At 48.6% G+C, this 22,666-nt stretch overlaps 1 protein-coding gene across 1 annotated transcript in view; it reads right to left on the reverse strand.

The window, feature by feature from the left end:
- Window positions 1–22,666, reverse strand: part of CLSTN2 (calsyntenin 2) — a gene marked incomplete at both ends in the record, with an annotated part of 132,826 nt that overhangs the window by 96,411 nt on the left and 13,749 nt on the right. Inside the window, one exon of the mRNA XM_080807148.1 lies at window positions 2,436–2,621. Coding sequence (XP_080663274.1) covers window positions 2,436–2,621 — 186 coding nt within the window. The remainder of the gene's footprint in view (window positions 1–2,435; window positions 2,622–22,666) is intronic.

Consider the following 22,666-nt stretch of genomic DNA (forward strand, 5'->3'; position numbering starts at 1 on the left):
AAGAGAAATGGCATGTTCCTTCACAATATGATGTCGTCAGAGATGGCATCTCTGCACACAAGTAAAGGAGAGCGCCGGAGGCCCTTGGCATCCTTTTTGTGGGGGCTGTCTGGGGTACCGAAATTGTGGTGTTCTCCCCACCCTACTGCGTTGCTCTGGAGAAGCTGTGTCCACACAGGCCTTCCTGACAGCCTGGTGATGTGATAAATGGGACATGGCCCAAGTAGGGTCCACTTCACTTTAACTTCTAGAATTTTCACCTGATTCCTTGGGGAAGAGCAATGTGGGTGAAATGTGTGTGTGTACCTCTGTGTGTGTGTGTGTGTGTGCATGTGTGCGTGCACACAAGCACAGCAATGGTGAGGGAGGAAAAGTTACCCCCAAATACAGGTCTACTCTAAGAGTAAGCTCTTTTCGAAGCTCCCCACAGCACAGCTGGGGACCCAGATGTGAGTTCCTGAATATTCTTGGAAAGAACAAGAAAGCAATGAAACATACGTGGTCTACCTCACGCTAAGGCCAATTGACACATCAGCGGTCTGGCGTGCCATGCACAGGGGTTGATTCCCACCATGCGGAGCACTCCACAGGCTGACTCGAGAGGCTGACATTCTAGCCGCTGAGGCCTGGCCCACCTCCACAGCTGCTGAGCTAAGCAGCCTGCATTCATGCAGAAGTGCCTTCAAATTCTGCCTCTGTCACCTTCTAACTAGAGTCTTGGGATGAATAACAGCCATCTCACGCTGACGAAGAGAGAGTTAAACAAAGTGATGCATTTAAAGAGTGTGGAAGGTGCCCCCAGCAGGGGCTTCGGAAGCTGTTTCCTTGGGTAGTACCTCTAGGGGCCTCGTTTCCTAGCTCCCAGTGGCTCCTTTCCCCCCGCCATCACCTCACAGAGACAGCAGGTCCTCTCCCTGTGCTGGGACACCTCCAGCTCCACCCCAGCCCTTCCTCTCTGCGGCGGGCAGCCAGGCTGCCTTTACTGGCATGCTGCCCAAGCTGTCACATGGGGCCCGTGCTTGGCAGAGGCCCTGGCTTGGTTTCATGCTTTGCTGTTGCAGCCTTAACATTTGTAATAGTTTTTTTTTTTTTTTAATAAGTTTAGGTGAAATATCCAGCAAGTTGAAAGTATTTATTTATTTATTGCCTTTTAAAAAAATTTCAATTTTATTTTTTCAGTGTTCCAAGATTCATTGTTTATGCACCACACCCAGTGCTCCTTGCAATACGTGCCCTCCTTAATACCGACCACCAGGCTCACCCAACCCCCCACCTCCCTCCCCTCTAAAACCCTCAGTTTGTTTCTCAGAGTCCACAGTCTCTCGTGGTTCATTTCTCCCTCTGATTTCCCCCAATTAACTTTTCCTTTCCTTCTCCTAATGTCCTCCATGTTATTCCTTATGCTCCACAAATAAGCAAAACCATATGATAATTGACTCTCTCTGCTTAACTTATTTCACTCAGCATGATCTCTTCCAGTCCCGTCCGTGTTGATACAAAAGTTGGGTATTCATCCTTTCTGATGGAGGCATAATACTCCATAATGTATATGGACCACATCTTTTTATCCATTCATTCATTGAAGGGCATCTTGGCTCTTTCCACAGTTTGGCGACTGTGGCCATTGCTGCTGTGAACATTGGGTACGTATGGTCCTTCTTTTCACTACATCTGAATCTTTGGGTAAAATACCCAGTAGTGAAATTGCAGGGTCATATGGTAGCTCTATTTTTAATTTCTTAAGGAATCTCCACACTGTTTTCCAAAGTGGCTGCACCAGCTTGCATTCCCACCACGACTGTAAGAGGGTTCCCCTTTCTCCACATCCTCTCCAACACTTGCTATTTACTGCCCTGTTAATTTTGGTCATTCTAACTGGTGTAAGGTGGTATCTCAATGTGGTTTTGATTTGAATCTCCTTGATGGCTAATGATGATGAACATTTGTAATAGTTTTTGAAAAAGGGTCCCCCATTTTTGTTTGCACTGGGCCCTGTAAATTATGTATCTGTTCCTTTGTGGAGGAAACTGACCTCTTCCCAGGTGACAGTCACCACCCTTCACATTGGCCTCTGATCAGGTGTCTCTTTCCAAACCAACACAGTGGAAGGGAGCCATGTTCCTTCAGGCTCTGTGGTAGGTTCTCGTGAATACACTGGGTCCTTAATTGCTGTTGTGCTGATGAAGAGCAGAGGCTTTGTCATATGCCTTGCTCACAGCCACAATATTGGTAAATGGTGGGATCTGGTCAGGTGTACGTGATGCCAAGAGATGAGCCCTCTGACCCTTTAACCATAATAAGTAAATTTAATATTCACCCAGGAGTTACACGTGCCCATGCGGGAAGGACTCATTCTTTCATAATAAAAGATATGCTCTATATAAACCATTTAAAAGCAATTAATTAAAAAACAATCCCAAGAGGAAAAAACGTACCACATAATTTCTGAAGGGATCTCTCAGAGTAGGTCTCCCGGTCGCAGCCCTTCCCGATGTAATTGGTCTGCAGCTCCGTGGTGATCTGGATGGAGGACACGGCCCCGTCGCAAGTCTCCAGGTGGATGCTGGGGAAAAGTGGCACGCTCCCTGAGCCGGGCTGATACTCAATCCTCTTGGTCCAGTCTGAATCAACAAGGAAAAGATAAAAGTCAATCAGGGATGGCCAGTCCTGCCATAACACTTGGTCTGCAAATGTGGATCGGTTCCAACATAACTGATATATTGGGAAATGGTTGGAAGATAAGGGGAAGACTTATGGAAGACTTCCATCCCGAGCAACATGAGGTGAGGACAGAAAACAGCTGCCAGCAGAGCTGAGTCAGGTAGGAAGGTCCAAGACACATATGTGTACACACCCCAAACATCCAGCCGCCACGCAGTCCACTGTGCATTATGAGCCACATCACGTGTCCCTGCAGTGACAGTGTCCCCTCCATTCAGGAAGCCCCATCCCCCATCCTGTCACAGTACTGCCCCAGCTGCAGCCCTCCCCTGTCCACTGCCATGGGCAAATGCCATGTCTCTTCAAGGTGAGGCACAAGATTCACTGTAGGAATTCTATCTTTCTCAACCATTGAACCCATGTAAAACTGTGATAATTTTTTTTCTTTCTTATGTGTCACTGATGACATTTTTGAGTGTTATGCTGCTTGCCTCATTTCTCCCATTTTTCCCAGCGGGGTGATTTTTAGGAATGCGTACATTCTGTCACAAAACAAGAGAGCATGGTAGTTCAGGGTTCCTTGGAGTCATGTGGTGGGATGCAGGATTCTTTCTCAAGCATTCAGGACTGTGACCACTTGAGTAGCGCTGATGGGCTTATCACTTCTTTTTAGTGTAAAAATAATGTGGAGACGATAAAGTGTTGGAGAAGAATGAAAAGAATGAAACTACAATCAAAACAATACCACACAAAATAGAGCAATTGATGAAAATAAACACCAAGAGGGAGTGTACCCATGGATTGACTGGAACAACCACAGCAACAGTTGAAAGGCAGAGGAGAGTCGAGGCAAAAGTCACAGTGACCGGTCACAGCACTTGGAGACAGCAACGAGCCTGCCATGCTCAGTGAGGACACATGTCTGAGAGGTCTGTGTGGCCCCAAGTCAGACTGGTGGGTAGAACCCAAGCAATGTGACATATGGATACTATTAGCTAATGAATCCCAAATGTTTGTCACATAGAACCTCTCTAGGAGGTATCCTTTTTCTGAAGCAGAAATGAAAATCTATGAAATTGCCCACTCTTGCCTATAAGAAAAGGAGAAATTCTGGCATTCGTGGCTCAGTATTCTTCACAAGCACCCAGTTGGGCCACTGGCTGACATCTTGAGCAATTCCAGTGGAGGGGCCAGATGCCCTTGTTCACTGAGCAGCTGTGTGTTCAGGGTTCCCATATGCAAGCTCTGCTTGGAGCATCGAGAACAAACAGTGCAGGAGGCAGAAAAGGTCCCTGCCTTGTAGAGCTGGCACGGGGGAGGGCATGGTTTGGGGGGAGGCCTGTGCTATCCTATCTGAGAGGGTGAGCCTAGGAAAGGAAAAGCAGGGACAGAGAGGGGCTCTTTAGATGGAGAGAGTTCCTGTCTGAGCTGAGGTCTGCATGTGAAGGATGAATGTGCGTGGGAAGCCTCAGAGAAGCAGGTTCGAAGCAGATGCCCCAGTGATCTTGGCTTGACTCTGGTCAGAAACTTCCTGGGCAGGTTAATGAAGGTCCCCAAGCTTCAGGCACCTCATCATAAAAGAGGGACCTTACAGTGTTGGGGTGAGGACTGAGGGCCTCCTTGTGTGCATGGCATATGGCAGGGCCTCAATCAGTGTTGTTTCTGGAGAGGAAGGGAGATGTTCAGTCCTAGGGAACCCGTGTCCCTGCCCTGCAACCCTGCCATGTTCCAGATAACCATGGAATCTGGGTTTAGGTCTGAAGCCCATGTCAGCCAGCCACTCTTTCAGGGATTTTCTCAGAGCAGGCAATAAGCAGAGACTGCACCCACGCTTGTGAGGTTGGCCACCAGGAACTTAGCACAGGACAGTATTTGGATGGGAGGGACTTCATGTGAAAGAGAGTGTACCTGATTGCATCTTTTCCTCACAGCCTCCAGGAGCTCTGTCTGGACTATACCATCGCCTTCTGGAGGATGAGATCATGGAGCTGCTCTCAGCCATGCTCCAGAGGCCCCAGGTTCAATTAAGATGAGATGCTGGAGGAAAGGAGGGCTTTCTGTCAGGTGCCTCCGAAGGTCAGAGCTGTAAGAAGCAGTCCGCACACAGCCAGGCTTGTGTTTTGGGTACAGTGTTTCGTGCCTCTGTGCACTTGATCATGCTGTGTCTTCTATAAAGAGCGCCCTTTCTTTCCCCTTCCATCTTGTTAACTCCATGCAACCTGTCCGAATTTCTCCATTCCGGGTAGATACGCTCGTTTGTGCCCCCACAACATCCTCAGCATTAGTTACGTCATTAGACTCTCAGCTTCACGGTTACTCTGAATCCGCATCACGTTCTGTGCCCAGTGCCTGGCACGGAGTAGACACTCCCTCGATATTGGCAGAAAGCATGAATGAATCCTATGGGAGTCATATGTATGCTTGCCTCCCCCGCCAACTGGGAGCTCCTCAAAGGCAGGGACTGTGATGCTTATTTTTGATCCTTCTACGCTGAGGTCAGAGCACAGGCAATATCCACCAGGTGGATCCGGGGATCCTCAGACACCTGAGCTGACTGCCGCCATGGCAGCCTTCCCTGAGCCCCAGACAGAACTTGTGGCCTCTTTGTCCTTCTCTGGTACTGCCCCAGCCTGCTCCTACCTTCAGTGCTACAGAGCCACCCAGCCCAACAGCAGCCCATAACACCTGGGTTCTTTCTGTTCTCAGCAAGGCAGCTGTGCCAGAATTGATGAAAGAAGCAGCTACCTCCAGACAATAGGAAATGGCACCCAGCAGGAGGCTTTTCCCTCCCTGTCTCACCCCTCTTTCCCTGGATCTTCCCTCTCTTTAAAGGAACAGATAGGAACACGGAGAAAGTGGCTTTGTACAGAGTGCCGTGGGGTGAGCCCCGTGGCACCAGTCCTTGATGTGCTGCTCTTTCTGCTGGTATAAGGTCCTCCCACCTCACCTCCTTCTGGAAGCCTCTTCATTGGAGAAGCCCAAGACATCAATGGTATTGATTCCCTTTATTCCATGGGGGCTGTGGGTATCTGGACATTTTGCTGGTTATCCTTGATGATGTTCTACCTGAAATCCTTTTTGGAAGGAGTGCAAATAAAGAAGCAAATAAATGGTAAAGGGAAGTTCAGTGGAGGCACAGGCCTAGTACAGATCTCATTCCTCTCACCACCCCCCGACTGGGGGGGTGAGGCCCTCTTTGGGAAGAAATCGAAGGGACTTTGGGAATGTCACACCTGCAGTCGCTTTGTGGACCTCACCAGGCTTGCTTTTGAGGGTTCACGAGGAATAGCCAAAATTGTAACCACAGAGTGAAAGAAATCGATGAAGCTTTCTGAGTGTAGTGTCCTTGACAGAGTAGGAAGCTCACACAAACATCTTTCATTTTCCAAAAAGGACTTTGAGATGGGGATTAAGAGAGCAAAAGGGAAGCCATCAAATTCATCCTTTGTCACATGAAATGTCTATTCATCCTCATTTCCTGGAGGTAAGATAGCAAGATGGGTAAAAGTATGACCTCTAAATTCAGTGTGCCTGAGTTCAAATCCCACCCCTACTACTTCCTGCATAACTTTGGGCAAATCATTTACCCTCTCCGAGCCTCAGTTTCCCCTTACGTAGAAGTGTTGTCTACCACCCAGGATTTGGGGGGAGGGATTAAATGCAGACCTGTTTTAGCACCAAACACAAGGGCCATGTTCAATAGATATATTACAGTTAACTTATCATTTATTCAAGAGCACTTATTACAGGAAACAAAGGATATATAAGCATTAAGCACCCACAAGGGGCTAGCACTTAACATTCTATTCTTTTATTTGATCCTCCCAGCGACCCAGTGATTATTATCTTAATTGTGCAGGTGGCAATGCCATGGTTGACAGTTGGTGTGACTTGTCCAGGGCCATGCAGCTCTTTTACCATAGCTCTGCCATGATTCTGAGGATTTTCCAGGATGGAGAACAAGTGTAATTTTTACAGATTCATTTTTGAATGTTTAGTTTATATTGATATATACATATATACACAGATACATATATGTATGTGTATATATATATGCATACACATATAAATAGTACAGAAGCTGGTTTGGGGTGTGGGTTCTGGACTGGATGGTCTGCGTCAGCAAAGCAAATGGGTAAGTTGTTTCTCATCTTTGTATTGCTAGGAATTGGCTAACCCTGGGGTGAGTCCCTTCAGGGTCAGCAAGGCCCCAGTTGTCTAAATATCAGAATAAAGAATAAATAAATAAATAAATAAATAAATAAAAATATATATCATATATAAAATATATATATAAATGATATATATCAGTATATATCAGTATATATATACATACATCTATATACTGATATGTATGTGTATGTGTGTATATATATTTATATACACACATACACACAAACACACACACATAAATATATAAAAGTGATAATCTCCAGTGTTAGCAAAGGATCCAGGAGTGTTATCAGTTTCATCACTGCTTGACCTTGAGGGCAGCTAGTGGAGGCACAGGGGTTACTGTAACCCTGGACACTGAACAAGGACCGCCCTTGAATCTCACCTCCTCTAAATGTGGGTCATGTGACCTCTGCAAATCTGAGCCAGTCATCTCTGAGCCTCCACTGCCTCACCTGTAGAGCTGAGTTAGAGATACCTCCTCACGGGCTTGTCATGAGCTTTTAAGGCGAAGGGCCCAACATGGCACACTTCGTGTTGAAGGCTCATGACAAGTATGTCCCGCTCCCTGGCTCACAAGCTTCCCAGACTTCTCCGAGCTATCCTGCTTGGAAACAAAATCTTTCCAGTGTAAAAAGGACCTGGAGACTAGTTTATGAAGCATGGTTCAGTTGTTTACTTAAGTGAAGAGAAAGGAAGCAGCCCCCTTTTGTTTTGATAAATCAGGCTCAATTATCTCATGAGTATTCCTGGAAAAGTGAACAGTGAACGCCTTTAGGAATTACACTCCTTCTCCATGGGTTAAGGATTTAGAAACATGGTAATTCTATTATAACTCCTGCTAAATTTGGGGAACACATGTTTTCTAATCAGGAGAATATTAACCACTTGGAACTTCCCTATTAGATGCCTGGAGGTGGAAAAAAGCAAATCGGAGACTTCTGGGAACCACGGGCTTTGGGGATTCTTGTAATCCAAGACATTCAGAATCGTTCCACTTCTGTACTCAGAAGTGACACCAAAGGATAAAAAGGAAAGACGCAGGTGTGTCAAAACATGTTTCACTCCTTAATTGTGCGTGCTCACCGGCCTCCAGATCTTCCTGGTCTCAGCTGAAGAGGCATCAGGTTTTCCAGGAAATCTGTGGATTTGTATAAGGTGAGTGGCTGGATGTGGGGATGCTGGAGAGTGGGAGGGGAGGAAGGGGTTCCCCCTGCACAGAATAGGATGGCACAGGCAGCTAACATTCTAGCCAGTCTCTGCAGGTGTCAACCATCTGGCATCTTTCAAGACTTCCTCCAAGAGGGGGGTGACTTTGATTTGGGCAACAAGGGATTTTATTTCCTGCTGGGAGAAGGTGGGAAGTTACTTTTTCTCAGTAGTGAGCACTTTTATCTCCATGGCCATCCTGTGCATCTGAATTGGGGGTGAGTTAGGAGGTAGAGAGGGGCTGGAGAGGTAAGTAGAGGTCAGATGATGGAGGCTAGGTAAGAGTGGGTTTCACCTTACAGGTAGTGAGGAGTCATCAATGAGTGTTTAGTGAGGGCACAAAGTATCCAGATTCTGGTTTTAAAAGGTCATTTGGCAGCTGGATTAGGTCTGGTGTTCATTTTCAGAACCTTAGAAGACTCCTGATCATCAATCCATGCAGAGTGCCCCCTATGACAGGGTCACACCATGGGGAATTAACTTCAACTCAGTTCGATTCAATTTAATGAAATACAAGAGATTTAACTCTGCAGCTGGACAGACTCAGGTCTGAACCCTGACTCTGCCACTTCTTGGCTGTGTAGCCTTGAATAAGTCACTGAACCTCTCTGAGCCTCATTTTGCATCTGTAGAATAAGGAGAACCCCCTGCAGAGTTGCTTTGGGACTTGGAGAAAAGGTGTGAAAAGCACCAGGAACAGAGAGCTACTCTTATAACTACTATTATTCTTCTTGTATCATTCTTACCATTTTCAGATGCCAGGTCTTTACTGAGCATCTACTAAGTGCCAGGCAGTGTCCTAGGCATGGGAGACAGAGAAGTAGGACTCATAACCCTTAGCTGGAAGGAGCTCACAGTGAAGGGAGTAGCAGCCACAGACAGCAGCCAGTTTCTAAGCAGGCAGAGGAACAAAGAACAGGCCTCAGGGAACAGAGAAGTAAATTATATCACTAGGGAGATCCATGGAGGCTTCCTGGAGGAAGTGATCTGGGCATTTATTTTAATATAGATTTCATTTATAGGTCTGGCAAGGCCAACAGATCAGGATGCTGTTGCCATTGAACAGATCGTTGGTTATTCTCACGGATCCCAAGGAGAAGGGGTATGCTATGCCAGCCAGGCACACGGAGAGAAGTGCTGTGGTCAGTCAGGAGGCAGAGGGGGGAAAATGATGGGCAAGAGACTTTATTGTGCTTTCCATGGGAAGGAACAGGCAAACCACGGTAACCCAGTTTCGGATGGCCACAAATGGTAGTTTGTATAATTTCGGAGGCCTCTGGTATATAGGGGCTGTCCCTTGTTGCCTGGTACCTGGCCCCAGGGTCGTTAGGGCAGATGGAGGTTGGCACAGGGCAGGAGAGCCCAGTAAAGAAGGTGGTTGGGGGTGTGGGTTCTGGATTGGTTGGTCTGCATTTGAAAAGCTAAAAGGTAAGTTGTTTCTTATCTTTGAATTGCTAGGAATTGGCTAACCCTGAGGTGAGCCCCTCCAGAGTAAGCAAGGCCCCATTTGTCTAAACATCAGAATACAGACAATAAAAGGCATGGTTAACACAGTATTGAGAAAGGAGGGGAATGCCAGAAGGCAAAATGGAACCCCAGGATGTCTCCCTCAAAGCCTTGGGGCTGCATAAGGGAGTGGGTGGGTGGGGAGGCTATTGAGATGGGAAAGAACAGGAAGAGCATCCCCCACCTCAATCTTTAACTCAGCAGTCTGGCATGACTCAGGAAGTGTAGACCTATGTGAGGCTGGGGGTGGCCTCCAGGGGGCCTGGTGCCATATAGGCCAGAACGGAACTTTGGGACAGACTGAGGGCCAAGCTGGGTGGGGGATCTTCTGTAGCATAGGTAATAAAGCCTTTGTAAAAGGGTGACAAAAGCTGGTTTCCAAGGCTCACCTTCTGTCCCCTTGCCCCACATGGCTCCTGGGGTGAGTTCTTCAGTGTCCATGCCCGAATTTGGGTAGGGCCATGATTACACTTAGATGACAGAGCACTAGACCCTTGGGTTCAGACCTCCCTCTGTTTACCAGTTATTGCACCTTGGGCGGGATACTCTCTGTGCCTTGATTTCCTCATCTGTAAAATGGGGGGGGGATGGCACCTACATCTCACGGGGTGTTGTGAAGATTGAGACAATACAAGTGGTAGAGCCAGGACTTGCTCTGGGCCCACCTGACTCCAAAGTCAAGCCCCAGAAAGCATTCCTTGCTTGTCTGAATTCTTTTTCTTTTCATATTTCCTCAACTGCTGCTCCGAGTCTTTAACTGTGAGGTGGGACATTCAGCTGGAAGGAGACAGGAGGTGGTGAGGAGTCAGGGAGGTTGGGCACCCAATCCCGGCTCCAAGACCAGCTTCATGCTCAGAAGGGCCTCATACTTGCTTTACTGCTCTGCTGTCCCTGCCTTAAAATTCTTAGTAATTTTAAAACAAGAGGCCTTCCATTTTCATTTTTAACCGGGACCCACAAATTATGTAACTGGTCCTGCTTTGGTAACCTTGGTTCTCTTCCTTAACCTTTTAGAGCCTCAGTTTCTATATCTGCAGAACGGGGCTAATTATTAACCACCCTAAAAGGAGGAACTGGGGTCTGGGCCCAGACTCATGTGTGAATCCTGGCTCTCCTACTTGGTGCCACGTACCATGGCCAGCCATTTCCTTCTCCGCCCAAGCAGGCAGCACTGGTGACATGCACACACGGTGGGGATGTTCTCACCTATCTCAGAGTTGTTGAGAGGATTTCTATCAGACAATAAATGCAAACCACTTAGCCCTGTGCCCCACATGTAATAGGCCCATACACAATTTAACAGGGATTAAATTATGTGGCCTTCTTTCTCCAATTAAAAATAGTTACACACAGGCCCAATTTAAAAAGAAGCAAAGCCGCAAACTCTCTGAATTCAATTACAAATACAAGGAATCCTCTCTCCTCCTTTATCGCTGACCCCTTCCCGTTTACTATATTTTAGTTTCACAAAGTCAGAGCATTTTAATTACCTTTTTAGTTCTTCCTAAAAAGAGAGATCTTAATTACCTACAAAGGAGAGGAAAGGAGGGGCACCCCCCCCCGGGGCACCCCCCCCCCCAATATCATGGCTTAAGTCTCAAGGCCTGGGTGCTTCCTTCCTGTCCTTCCCTTGGCTGGTCCTCCTCTGCCTCCAGGCCTCAACTCACACATGCCTTTGTCAAGGAAGCCTTCTGGGCCACACCTGGATGACCAGCACCCTGCTTCCACCCCCACCCCCTGTCCTCCCCGCACTGGAGCATAACTTGTACAGCTCCGTGCAGCGCCTGGCCCATAGGAGGTGCTCAGTAATAAGTGAGTGATTAAGTGCATGGAAACCAGCTCCCCCAGCACACACATGCACTCCAATGCTGGCTGTGGGGGGCAAGGAAGGTGCTCATCTGGACCCAGGGAACCTTTGTTGCTGTCCGTGCAGGACGGCCCATCTAGCCCCCAGCCAGCCGCCAAATGACAGCCTGCCAGGCATTAAAATGGGAACAATTCAGGACATGGCTGTAGTGTGTGTGTGTGTGTGTGTGTGTGTGTGTGTGTGTGTGTGTTTGCAAGAGTGTGCAGCCACACACCCCAACCAGAATTTGAATGTCTGTGGGCGAGTGTATGTGATGGTGAAACTGCACTTATGCATGGCTCCAATTCTGGAAAACCTCATGTATCTTCAACACTTTTGTTACCGCCCTCACTCCTGAGACATCCCAATAAATGCCTGCTGAAACAATTAGAAATCCACCCTCCGCTTAGATTCTGCCCATGAAGCTCTCTGATTCCATGACGGCAGAGGGTCTCTCATTTTGTCTCTGATCCACAAGGGGGCTCCTTGGCCTGAGAACACCCTTACACCTGACCCTGGGGTGATCGCAGAGCCACGCACACAGGCAGACACTTACAAACAAGCCTTATTCTGGGAGCACCTGGCAAACTGCACATGGCTGCCGGCCACAGCCCGAGGCTATGGTCAGCCCCCTTCTCCACCTGTCACCGTCAGCCAGCAGAGCTGGCGCCATAAGGCAAGGACCACGGGAGGATGGCTTGCTGAGGAGACCACACTGGAAAGATGATCCAAACCATTTCAGGTTGTGTGCACGGTAAAGGCAAAGGCCTTGCTGCCAGAACAATGCGACTCACTGGGGCCTACAGACCAGTTCGGTCCCTGAGGGAGGTCCCCAGGTCTGCAATGAGGTCAGTAGGGAAATGGACAGTAAGCATTTAGAAACTTGGATAATCATGTGGCAGAGTGAGTTTATATGTGTTGACACTAATAAAAAGAAACATTTTGGTTTATATTTTAAACCTCTTTGCTATTTATTTCATTTTCCAAGAAATTTGTTTCTATTATATCTTTACAAAATTATGGTCCATGACTGACTGAGGAAAAACTGGTCTGGCACCACAGAGGATTAAGAAGCATAGTCCTAGGTAATGTCCAGTCATCATGATGGCCTAAAACTTAACTTCCAAAGGCTTCAAATCTAAAAGGCATTGCAACATTTTACTCTCCACACACAATGGACCAGTAAGGCCTCCTGCTTCTGAATTTTAGATGGCTCCCAAGACCAATGTCTCTCCACTCTAGTTTAAGGCTATCATCCCTTCTCACCTGGTCGAATCACTATGACAACTTCCTGTCTCACCTCTCTTTGGCCTTCTAATTATACTGGTCACCATTGCCCAAATGTAATACATCCAGTCCTACACGACTGCCCCAGCCCAGGCCACATTCTCTTCTCCCCAATCCATGGGCTTTGCAATGTATATCATCTATGGGGGGATCACACTGTGTCCCCTAATTATTGTCTGTAGACAGGTGCAGGGTTAGGGCTGACCTCAGGATAATCACTGGAAAAACTTCTATAGACACTAATTGCTGGACCCCACCTTGGGAAATTTCCAGTGGAAGGTTTTGCGGGCAAGGGCCTGGAATCTGTCATTTTAACTAACGCCCCAGATGATCAGGATGCATAGATAGACTTGGAAGACACTAGCCCAAACAATAGTGAGCACTGAACACCATCCCTTCTCCCACTGCATTCATGACTCCCAGCAGCCGGAGCAGGGTTAAGAAAGGATGTCTGCCCCTGCTGCAGGGGGCCCAGGAGGAGACCTGTGTGCTGCCCAGAACCGGACTCAGCAGGGCAGGACTTCATACCAAGTGAATTCAGAACAAGCTGTTTTCTTTACCTTCTGCAGGGCAAAGCAGGGTTCCAGTCCCAGAAGAGTGACAGAGGACCCGGGGCTCTGCATGGAAAGAGAACCACTTCCCACTGCCTGTGTTAGATTATTGTTTCTGACCACGCCCTCCTCCCAGTGGCAGGGGAATATGCCCAGGCCCCACTGAATTGGGGCTTAGCCATGTGACTGCCTTTGACCAATAGAATAAACCAGTCATTTATTTCTTAATTGTTTTTGTCTGCCACTCTCTATCCCGCAACCCCATCGGAGGTTCCACAAGAGCAAGGTCTGTGTCTGTTTCATTAGTTTTAAAATCTCCAGTGCCAGGGTGCCTGGGTGGCTCAGTGGGTTAAGCCTCTGCCTTCGGCTCAGGTCATGGTCTCAGGGTCCTGGGATCGAGTCCTGCATCAGGCTCTCTACTCAGCGGGGAGCCTGTTTTCCCCTTTCTCTCTGCCTGCCTCTCTGCCTGCCTCTGCTTGCTTGTTATCTTTCTCTCTCTCTCTGCCAAATAAATAAATAGAATCTTAAAAAAATAAAAATCTCTGGTGCCTGGTGCAGTTTCTGGAATGTGGTAGGTTCTCACTGATTATATGGGAAATGAACAACAAGGAAGCCCCATGAGAGGCGCCTGCCCAGGTTCTGGAGCTCAGCGGATTCCCTTGGCCCTCCTGCTCTGGTCAGACTTGCTCCTTGTTGAGTTCCTTGCAGGTTCTCCTGCTAGCTCTAGCCTCTCCCACCCGAGGATGCGGTTGCCACCTGCTGCTGTCAGGTTTGGCTACGCTCTGGTGCTGCTTCTCCAAGGCCCTTGGATCCACACACAGTCTTTGGGCTCTGCTCTGCTCCTGTGCCTGGTGAAAGCCCTTGGATGCCATGCCCCCAATGCCACTAGACCCCACCCATCCACATGCTGTGAGGGGACCCATACTCTTCTGTGTGGCTCTCTGATGCCCATCTGAGTGCCTCGGTTCCTCAACAAGCCTCTGAGCTAGCTGGTGTCAGGCATCACCTCTTTAAAGTCCATGTGTTCCCCCTCCCTCTGGCTCCAAGCTCCCTGGGGCTGCTGGGGGAGCCGTTGATGCTGCCATCAAGGTGAACCATGTCGAGCTCAGAAACCAGGACTCCCACCCAAAGCTTGGCTGCCACTTTCTCCCCAATCCCTTCCTCTCCAAAGATCCTCCACTCCCCAGCTTCTCAGCTCCCAGACAGAAACACAGTAGGCAGAATTGATGCTGGAAAGGTGCAGAAACCAGGCAATTGAAGAGCCACTTTTCTGAAAGATAATTCTCCCTGGGGGGAAATCATTAACTCCATCGACCAGGGTACTTTCTCTTGGATTGATAGAAACTCTTCTCTCTTATGTCTAATAAACATGAGCATTTTCCAGGCAATTTTCTTATCTCGGGGCAAATGTATTATTGGTGCAAGACAGAGTAGCTATTCTTCAAGAATCTTTACCTTTATGGCTTTGAAAAGCATTTGCAAGGCAAGAGTGTGGTTTTTCATGCACACACTTCCCCTCTCTTTGTAAAGGTGTCCTACGTATACTTTTTATTCTCCAGTAATATAGATCTCTTTAATCTACAGATCGGTTGTCCATAGTTGCAAATTTTTTTTTCATTTTTTAAATAAAAGGACCACGACTCTAGGTGATATTCCAGTCCTGCAGAACTTTGCATTTCTCTGAATGGCATTCTAAAATTGGAACCAAATTATTGTCTCTTCAGAAGATACAGTACAAGTCGGCAGAGTCAGCCAAACACACAGAAAGCCTGAGAGAGCATGTGGGTGAAGGTGGGGGAGGGTTGCTCACTCTGCAGGGGGCCACACGAGCCATCACCCATGATTGGTGCTTGGCAGAATGCACGTCAGGACAAGAAATGCCCACGTACATTAGCCCAGGTGATAGACTCCTGAGAAAGTGACTCAAATTGCAAAGACTTTTGCAGAAAGATATTTACCAGTGCACAGAAAAAGAAAAATGGAGGCAAGCTAAAATCAATCACGCGGCTCCATCTAACTGCAAGGACCCAGGCAAGCTCAGGTGACCTTCCGTGAGGGAATAGTATGCAGGCTGGCTGCTCTCACCCAGAGATACAGGGTCTCGGGCCAGAGACAGACACAGACACTGGGAGATGCACAGGGGTTTCTGGCCAAAGCAAATGCCTGCTCCTGAAACACGGCTAACCAGACAACCTACTTGTCTTACACTATGGCTAAGAATAAGGTCACATTTTCCTCTAAATATTGACCTCCTCCACCCACCAAGTTATCAGAATGAGCCCTCCTCAGAGCGTACTAGTTTTTAGAGGTCCCAGATAAGTTCCTCATACTGGTCTATGGTCTGATCGTGCACCTACAGTCCCCCCAAGCCTCCCTGAATGTCCCATTCTGTTCACACTCACTTGCCCATGCCTGCTGCTCCCATGTTCTACCTGACCAGTAGACATCAGCCTCCCAGCTCAGGGCACCACCTACAGATGCTTGAAGGTACCTCAGCCACAGGGCCAAGGCTGGCTGGGCCCCCGAGAGAGGTGAGAAGAAAGGAGCCTCAGAGGGGAGGCCAGGTGAACTCTGGTTGTTATGTTCACAGCCTTAAAGAACCTCTCTGGAAAGTTCTGTCTACTTCATCCACTGTCTGCCCTGGAAATCTCACTTTTGTCATGAAAACAAGCAATAAAATCAACACTAGTTCATATCTCTGCTCAATTTTCTCCAAATCCTTTTGTGTGACTGAAATTCTTGTCTTCAGTCAGCCATAAAGCAAGAGATGCTGAGCAGAGGAGGGACTATAAACAGGTTCCTGAAAGGTGCAGCCTTTAAAGGTGCAAGCTCTCCTGGAGATACTCCTCCCTTCTCCTCCCTGTTACTGCCTCCTTCCCCACAGCCTAGTGCACCTGGCAAATCGTATCAACGCCTCAAATCTGAGCCTCATGATACCACCTCTGAGAAGACTTCCTGAAGCGTTGGGCCCCCCTGCTCTCTGCTTTCATTACCCCTGGGGCCCCTGGCCACTGCTCTGACTTCCCTGTATTGGAATGATCTATTCATGATCTGTTCACCTGCTTGCCCTCACTGCACCACTCCAGCTTATGGTCTCCAGGGACTCATCGCCCACTTGGTACAGAGTTGGCCCTAAGCAAAGTTCCCTGAGTTCAGAGGAAGCTTTGGTAACTTCTCTTTTGTGCCGGGACCACGACTGGCCCTGGGCATGGTTAGACAGGGTCGGTGTTCCAAGCCCCTGTGATGGCATCCGAAGGGATATGATAGGCATGTTGTCACTCTACCAAATCCCACGAGAAGTGGTTGTGGGGAGAAGAGGATATGACTCTGCCCACTTCAGAGGTGAGGACATGTGTGGCAAGGAGAGGGTCGGCAGCCTGCCATGGCTCACGTTTATCGCTAGCATGCCAGTGTCTGGACGGCAGGATGTGATGATATTGATGTCTAGGCTGGCTAGGGCTGTCCTCCCACTCAGTAACACAGACAGCAGGAAGAAATGGGTTCAGTGTTGGGAGCTGAGCTTCTCACATGTGTTATCAGTCCGCATAGCACCCACCTGAGGAGGACAGGTAACTGAGGTGAAGTTGTCAAAAGACCTCTCCAAGGTCACAGAGTCAGAAAATGGCACACAAGGCTGGCCTGACTCCTAAACCCACTTTAGTGGCTTCTATTCCTTCTCTCCTGGCATCCCCCTCACAGGTACCGTGGAGCCATTCCTGTATGCCCGGACCAATTCTACCTTGTGATGACCCTCTAAGATAGGTACGAGAGCCCCATTTTGCAGCTGCCGCAGCTGAAGGTTCACAGAGGTTAAATGGCTTGCCTTCAGGTCCCTGAGGCAAGACGGGGTAGAAGGTACATTTGAACTTTGCTCTTTCTGGCTTCAGAGCCACCCTTCTGAAGCCTGGCCCTCTGTGACTCCCTGCAGGGAGTCACATTCTAGTAGGCTGCAAATATTTAAAAGAACGATCAGTGGAAGAGGCTGGTTGTGTGTGGCTCTGGGGCAGACCCGGGTCTATAGAGAGAGGGGACTGAGCATGGGTTCTGAGTCAGAAAACCCAACACCATGCATGGTTCCCCCTCTCAGCATCTGTGTGTCCTCAGGGAAGCCCATATGCTTTGGGGTTCTTAAGGGGTCATCTAAGAAGGCTGAGAGGGGGCCTTGCTATTCTGAATGAAGGTGGGTCTTTGAGATGGGCTCATGTGACAAGAGTGCTACCTCCCCATCTCCAACTCTACAAGTCACAGTCCTCTCTCAAGGCTGCCCTGATGTCCAATCACACGTTTTCCTTACAACATCAAGGACGTGCTTTCACTATAAAATTGGTCTTGAAATAGCTTGCATTGATATCGAATGGTGGCCAGTACTCTCCTTTGCTTTGAGCCACATTGTAGGTGAAGGGGCAGGAGCTCTGCGTTTGCAGACAGAGAGGACGGGGGTGGTTGCGGGTCCCGGAGATAACTAGCTATGTGACGAGTGTCTTAACTCCAGTGCTTTCATCTGCCAAATGGGAAAATATCAGCTTTTGGGGGATGGTGAGCAGTAAAGGAGCAAGTACAGGCATCACTATTAGACAGGGTTTGGCAAAGAGTAAATGCTTACACCCTGGTAACCATTATTTTGACCGAGCTCTGTTTGGATGAGTGTAGTCTGCCTGCATGCCCCTCTCCCTTGGAGCTGAGATGACTGGCCCCAGAAACCTTCAAAGCCCATTTCCACTCATGCTCACACGGAGCCCAGGAGAGCCAGTTGGAAACAGGCTCAAGCAGGCACGCTTTTGACCAGCACGTCTTTGAGCACACTAAGACGTCACGGAATCAGTAAACCAGCGTCTTGTACAGAAACTGTTTGTTGCAACTTAGTGATCAGCTGTGTCAGTGATGTCAAAACAGGTCGTTATTCCTGGAGGAGTGCCCCTGGGGGCCCTCTTCCAGGAGCTCGGATGCTTGCCTGGCAGATCTGAGCAGACCCAGGAGCAGCTGGCCTGGGGTCACATGCCCGGAGTTAGTGGAATTTGGCTTCAGTGATGGCTTTTCCAATTATCTGGGAAGAAAGTGCTCTATTGTGACTTAAAAAAAAAATCAGAATAAAGGGAACTAAAAAGATCTGCTGTTCCTTGGGCCCCTGTGCAGGTAGTCATGAGCACAGCATTCCACAGGTAGCCTTGTGTCTGGTCCTCAGGAGGCATTATTCCGTTTCTATGTGGAGAAGCTGAACTAGGCAGAAGTGACTTTCCCGAGGATGGAGCACGGCTCAGAGCCCAGGAGGGCCCGAGGCCTGTGTGCCCAGCCCCCTAGACGGTGCTCTTCCCACACACCCCACCCCACTGTCTCCCTCTGGTGCAATCTAAAACTCTAAAATCAAGAGCACGATGCTCAAACCACATAGTCTTACCCAATTCTATGAATTTCAGCGTGTGTGTGTGTGTGTGTGTGTGCACATGCATGTGTTTAAGCATTTATAGGATGGTACCTATTTTACTAATTTTAATCCTAATATTGTTTGCATGGTAACCTAAATTTTGTAAAGTACTTCCAAGCATAGGACCACTTTTGGCTTCCTTACCATCCTACAAAATGATTAGGTCAAGGGTTATGCTTCTCAATCAACAGCTGAGGAAACCGAGGCTCAGCCAGGGACGTGGCTTCAGCAAAGGCTCTGGCCAACCATGACGGAACTAAGTATTGACCTGAGCCCTTCTCACTCCCATCCAGTTCTGTCTTCCCTGGTTTGTACTTGACTCTGGCACCCCCAGGCCCCAGCACCTTCCCCAGGCATGGGGAGGGATCTGAGGATGAATGTCAAAGGGATGGAGCGGGAGGGGAAGATCATGGAGAATGGGGACACAGGGAGAGGAGAGAAAATGGAAAAGGAGAAAGTCAAGAGGACAGACAGGAGGAGCCTCAAGGTGCAGAACACCAAGAGGATGAAGGAGCATAGCCCCTGAGGATGGACCTCAAATAAAGCCAGGTACTGGTGAATGGGAGGGTGGATGGTGGATAATGTTCACGTTCAAATCTCTTACAGGAGAAGGTAGCCCTCCTGCTCCATTGTGAGTTGCCACACTCGGGTCTGGCATCTTTGAGTTTGAAGCTTTATGTGCATCTCAGGCTCACGTTGTTTCTCAGCCCATGTGATCACCAGAAGCAACTTCAGGTTCAGGCAAAAAGTATCTGAGAGATGGACAGTCCACACGCATGGGCTTATTTTCCCATAAGCTGTCATTTCAAGGAAACAGTGCACCAGACCAGTCTCCCGTCCAGGAAGGGTGGGTAGGGCAGGGCAGGGGGAGGAGACAACGAGTGTGGGAGTGCGCCTTACGTGCTACATGTGCTTTGCTTCATTGAACTGTAGCTACCCTTTCAAGGAGGTCTCATCACCATTTTGCAGATCAGGTGACGGAGGGGTGAACTATGGCGCCCGAGGGGCCTCAGGTTGCTGCTGCTGCTGCTTCTTCCTCCTCTTCTTCTTCCTCTTTTTCTTAAGATTTTATTTATTTATTTGACAGAGAGAGAGAGAGAGAGCACAAGCAGGGGGAGCGGCAGGCAGAGGGAGAGGGAGAAGCAGACCCCTGCTGAGCAGGGAGCCAAACACAGGACTCGATCCCAGGACCCCAGGATCATGACCTGAGCCGAAGGTAGGCGTTTAACCAACTGAGCCACCCAGGCTCCCCTGGTTGCTTCTCTTCTGAATGGTCTCCCTTTTAGAGCTGGTTACATGGCCCTTTGGAAATTCCCAACCTGCTTGTTCTACCCTTCCTCCTGACACCTCAGTGTCCCCTGGGATAGGCTGATATAAACTCGAATTCTATCTCTGCCATTTACCAGGTGTGAGATACTGAACAAGTCACTCAAGCTCTGTTACCCTAAGTTTTTCCCATCTGTAAAATGGGCGAGAATTACTTATCTCACAGGGCTATTCCTATCCGCCGTGCAGCGAACCTTATTTTCGACTCTTATATTCCTTTGTCTCCTTCTAAATTTGTCTCTTTGGTGTTTCATTCTTTCTAGGCTGTCCAGGATACTCCAGTAAATTACTTCTCACTAAGGTGTCAATGGATGATAATAGCTTCACACAGGTGTCAGCAAGCTTTCTCTGGAGAGGGCCAGAAAGTAAATATGTAGGCTTGGAGGGCCATCTGGTCTCTGTCGAAACTGCTCAGCTCTGTTGTTATAGTGCAAGAGCAGCAACGAGAGAATATGTAAATGGAAGAGTGTGGCAATATGCCAATAAAACTTTATTTATGGGCACTAAAATTTACATTTCATGTGATTTTCATGTGGCCTAAAATATTATTCGTCTTTTGATTTTTTCCAACCATTTAAGATGCACAAATCAGTTTTTAGCTCACAGTAGTACAAAAACAGGTGGTCAGCTAGATTTGACTTGTGGGCTCTACTTTGCTGACCACTGGATTCATAGGAATTCCTACAAGAGGCATGTGCATTTTCAGGGGGGAATTATCCTTTAGAACAAAACAGCTGGTAACCTAATGGTGGAATCTCAGACTCACAGGCAGTACAGTGAGGGACAGAACTGAGGCGAAGGAGCCATCCTTTCTCCTGTTATCCTGACAATGGCCTTGTGCATCGACTTGCATTAAGGGTAATGCCATTATGCGATCCTCAGATGGACACAGCTTGACCTTCGGAGCCTTGCCTGTCTAAGCAAATCTGGGTACCTTCTGGGCTTACCACCCTATGATTTGAAATCAATGTCTTCCTTTTTCTTTTTTCTTTTAAGGATTTATTTACTCATTTATTTGAGAAAGAGACAGAGAGCATGCACAAGCAGGGGGAGCAGCAGGCAGAAGGAGAGGGAGAAGCAGGCTCCCTGCCAAGCAGAGAGCTGGACGTGGGGCTTGACTTAGGACCTGAGCTGAAGGCAGATGCTCACCTGACTGAGCCACCCAGGTGCCCCTCAATGCCTTTCATGTAGTAAAGCCTAAGCCATCTCTTCAGTGTACTCGCTCAATAACACATCTAATTTTGGAAGGGACAGGGTGAAGCCAGCTGACCCCTGGGACCTGGAAATTTTTTCCCTTTGGCAGGGTGGTGGGCAAGTGAACAGCTGCAGAGGGGACAGGGACATCTACTTGATGAAGCTTAACAGCTATCTTTTCTACCTCAGACATGCTTGGCTGCCAGCCTTGTCCCCTTGCCTGTGGGGTCTCAGGGGATCTGCCTGAAAAATCCAACTTCCCTTGTTGTCTAGTACTTTGAATTGGCTTTTGAATAAATACATGACTTTAGATACTCTTCCAGAAGTGCTCCAAGATTAATCATCCTTTTCATTAGTCTCCCTGCCCCAGTCTCTGTATCTTAGCCACCATCTGTGTGGTTGGCCAAGGAGTCCTTCTTCCCAAGAACCCCCTCACCACACAGGGTCGTGAAAGCTTCTGTGCTCCCCAGTGCCCTTGAGGTAGCACAGGAGGCCCTTCCTCCGTGACCTGGTCCCTACGAGCCCATCCAGACTTCTCCCCCATGTCCCAGCCACACCACGTTCTTTCCCACCTTCCTGACATCTGTTCCCCTAGTCTGGAATAATCTTCTCTGTGCTCAAACTATTATCCTTCAATATTTGGCCCAGGCACATCTCCCCAGGGCCCCACCACTGTTAAGCGGCTCTCCTCCATGTCCCCAAAGCCTCCTCCACCAGACCTTTCATCCTGAGCATTGTCCGCATCTCCTTCCATACTACAAGCCCTCATAGGTCATGTCTGCCTGTGCACCCCCAAGTGTGAGCACACAGTGGGACTCGGGAAAGGGTGAGCGAATTCACTCAGCAACATCTCCCACCGTGTGGCGTGTGTGTCAACTCCTGCTATCTCACAACGCAAATAACTAAGGGAGAATTAATCTCCACCAGCAGCTTTCCTGCTGTTGTCCTTTCCACACAAAAGTCCTAGACACTCTAGGTGTTCAGTAAATATTTTCTGAGTGACCTTCTTGTTCAACGTGAAGGTCATGGACCAGCAGCATCCCAAGGAGCCCCAGACTGCTGAAGTCAGATCTGCGTTTTACCCCAGTGCCCAGACGCTACTGAGCCCATTCTGCCCTATCAGATACCACCCCTCCTCCCTGACCAAAGCCTCATTGTGGGATGCCGGAAACACTGAGAGTGTCTGAGGCACCTGGAGAATTCTTCAAGCCCAGGGAACAGGTGCTAGGAGAAGGGCCATTGACTGCTGTGGGCTTTTCCTCAGTGATGAGGGGGACAAGCAGAGATGGGGTCCCGTGGGGGCAGAGTCTGCAAACCCAATCTGACCTGGGGACTCTGGATCCAGAACATCAACATGCCTGGTCAGCAACATGTCTGGGAGAGAAATGGGGACGGGCCATTCTGGCAGTCGGCAGTCGCTTTCTCCAGAGCGAAACTGTTTCCATAAAGGGACATGAAATACTGAACTCCGCGTGCCTACTGATGGAAGCA

This window comes from Martes martes (assembly GCF_963455335.1).
Source record: "Martes martes genome assembly, chromosome: 1".
Lineage (NCBI taxonomy): Eukaryota > Metazoa > Chordata > Mammalia > Carnivora > Mustelidae > Martes > Martes martes.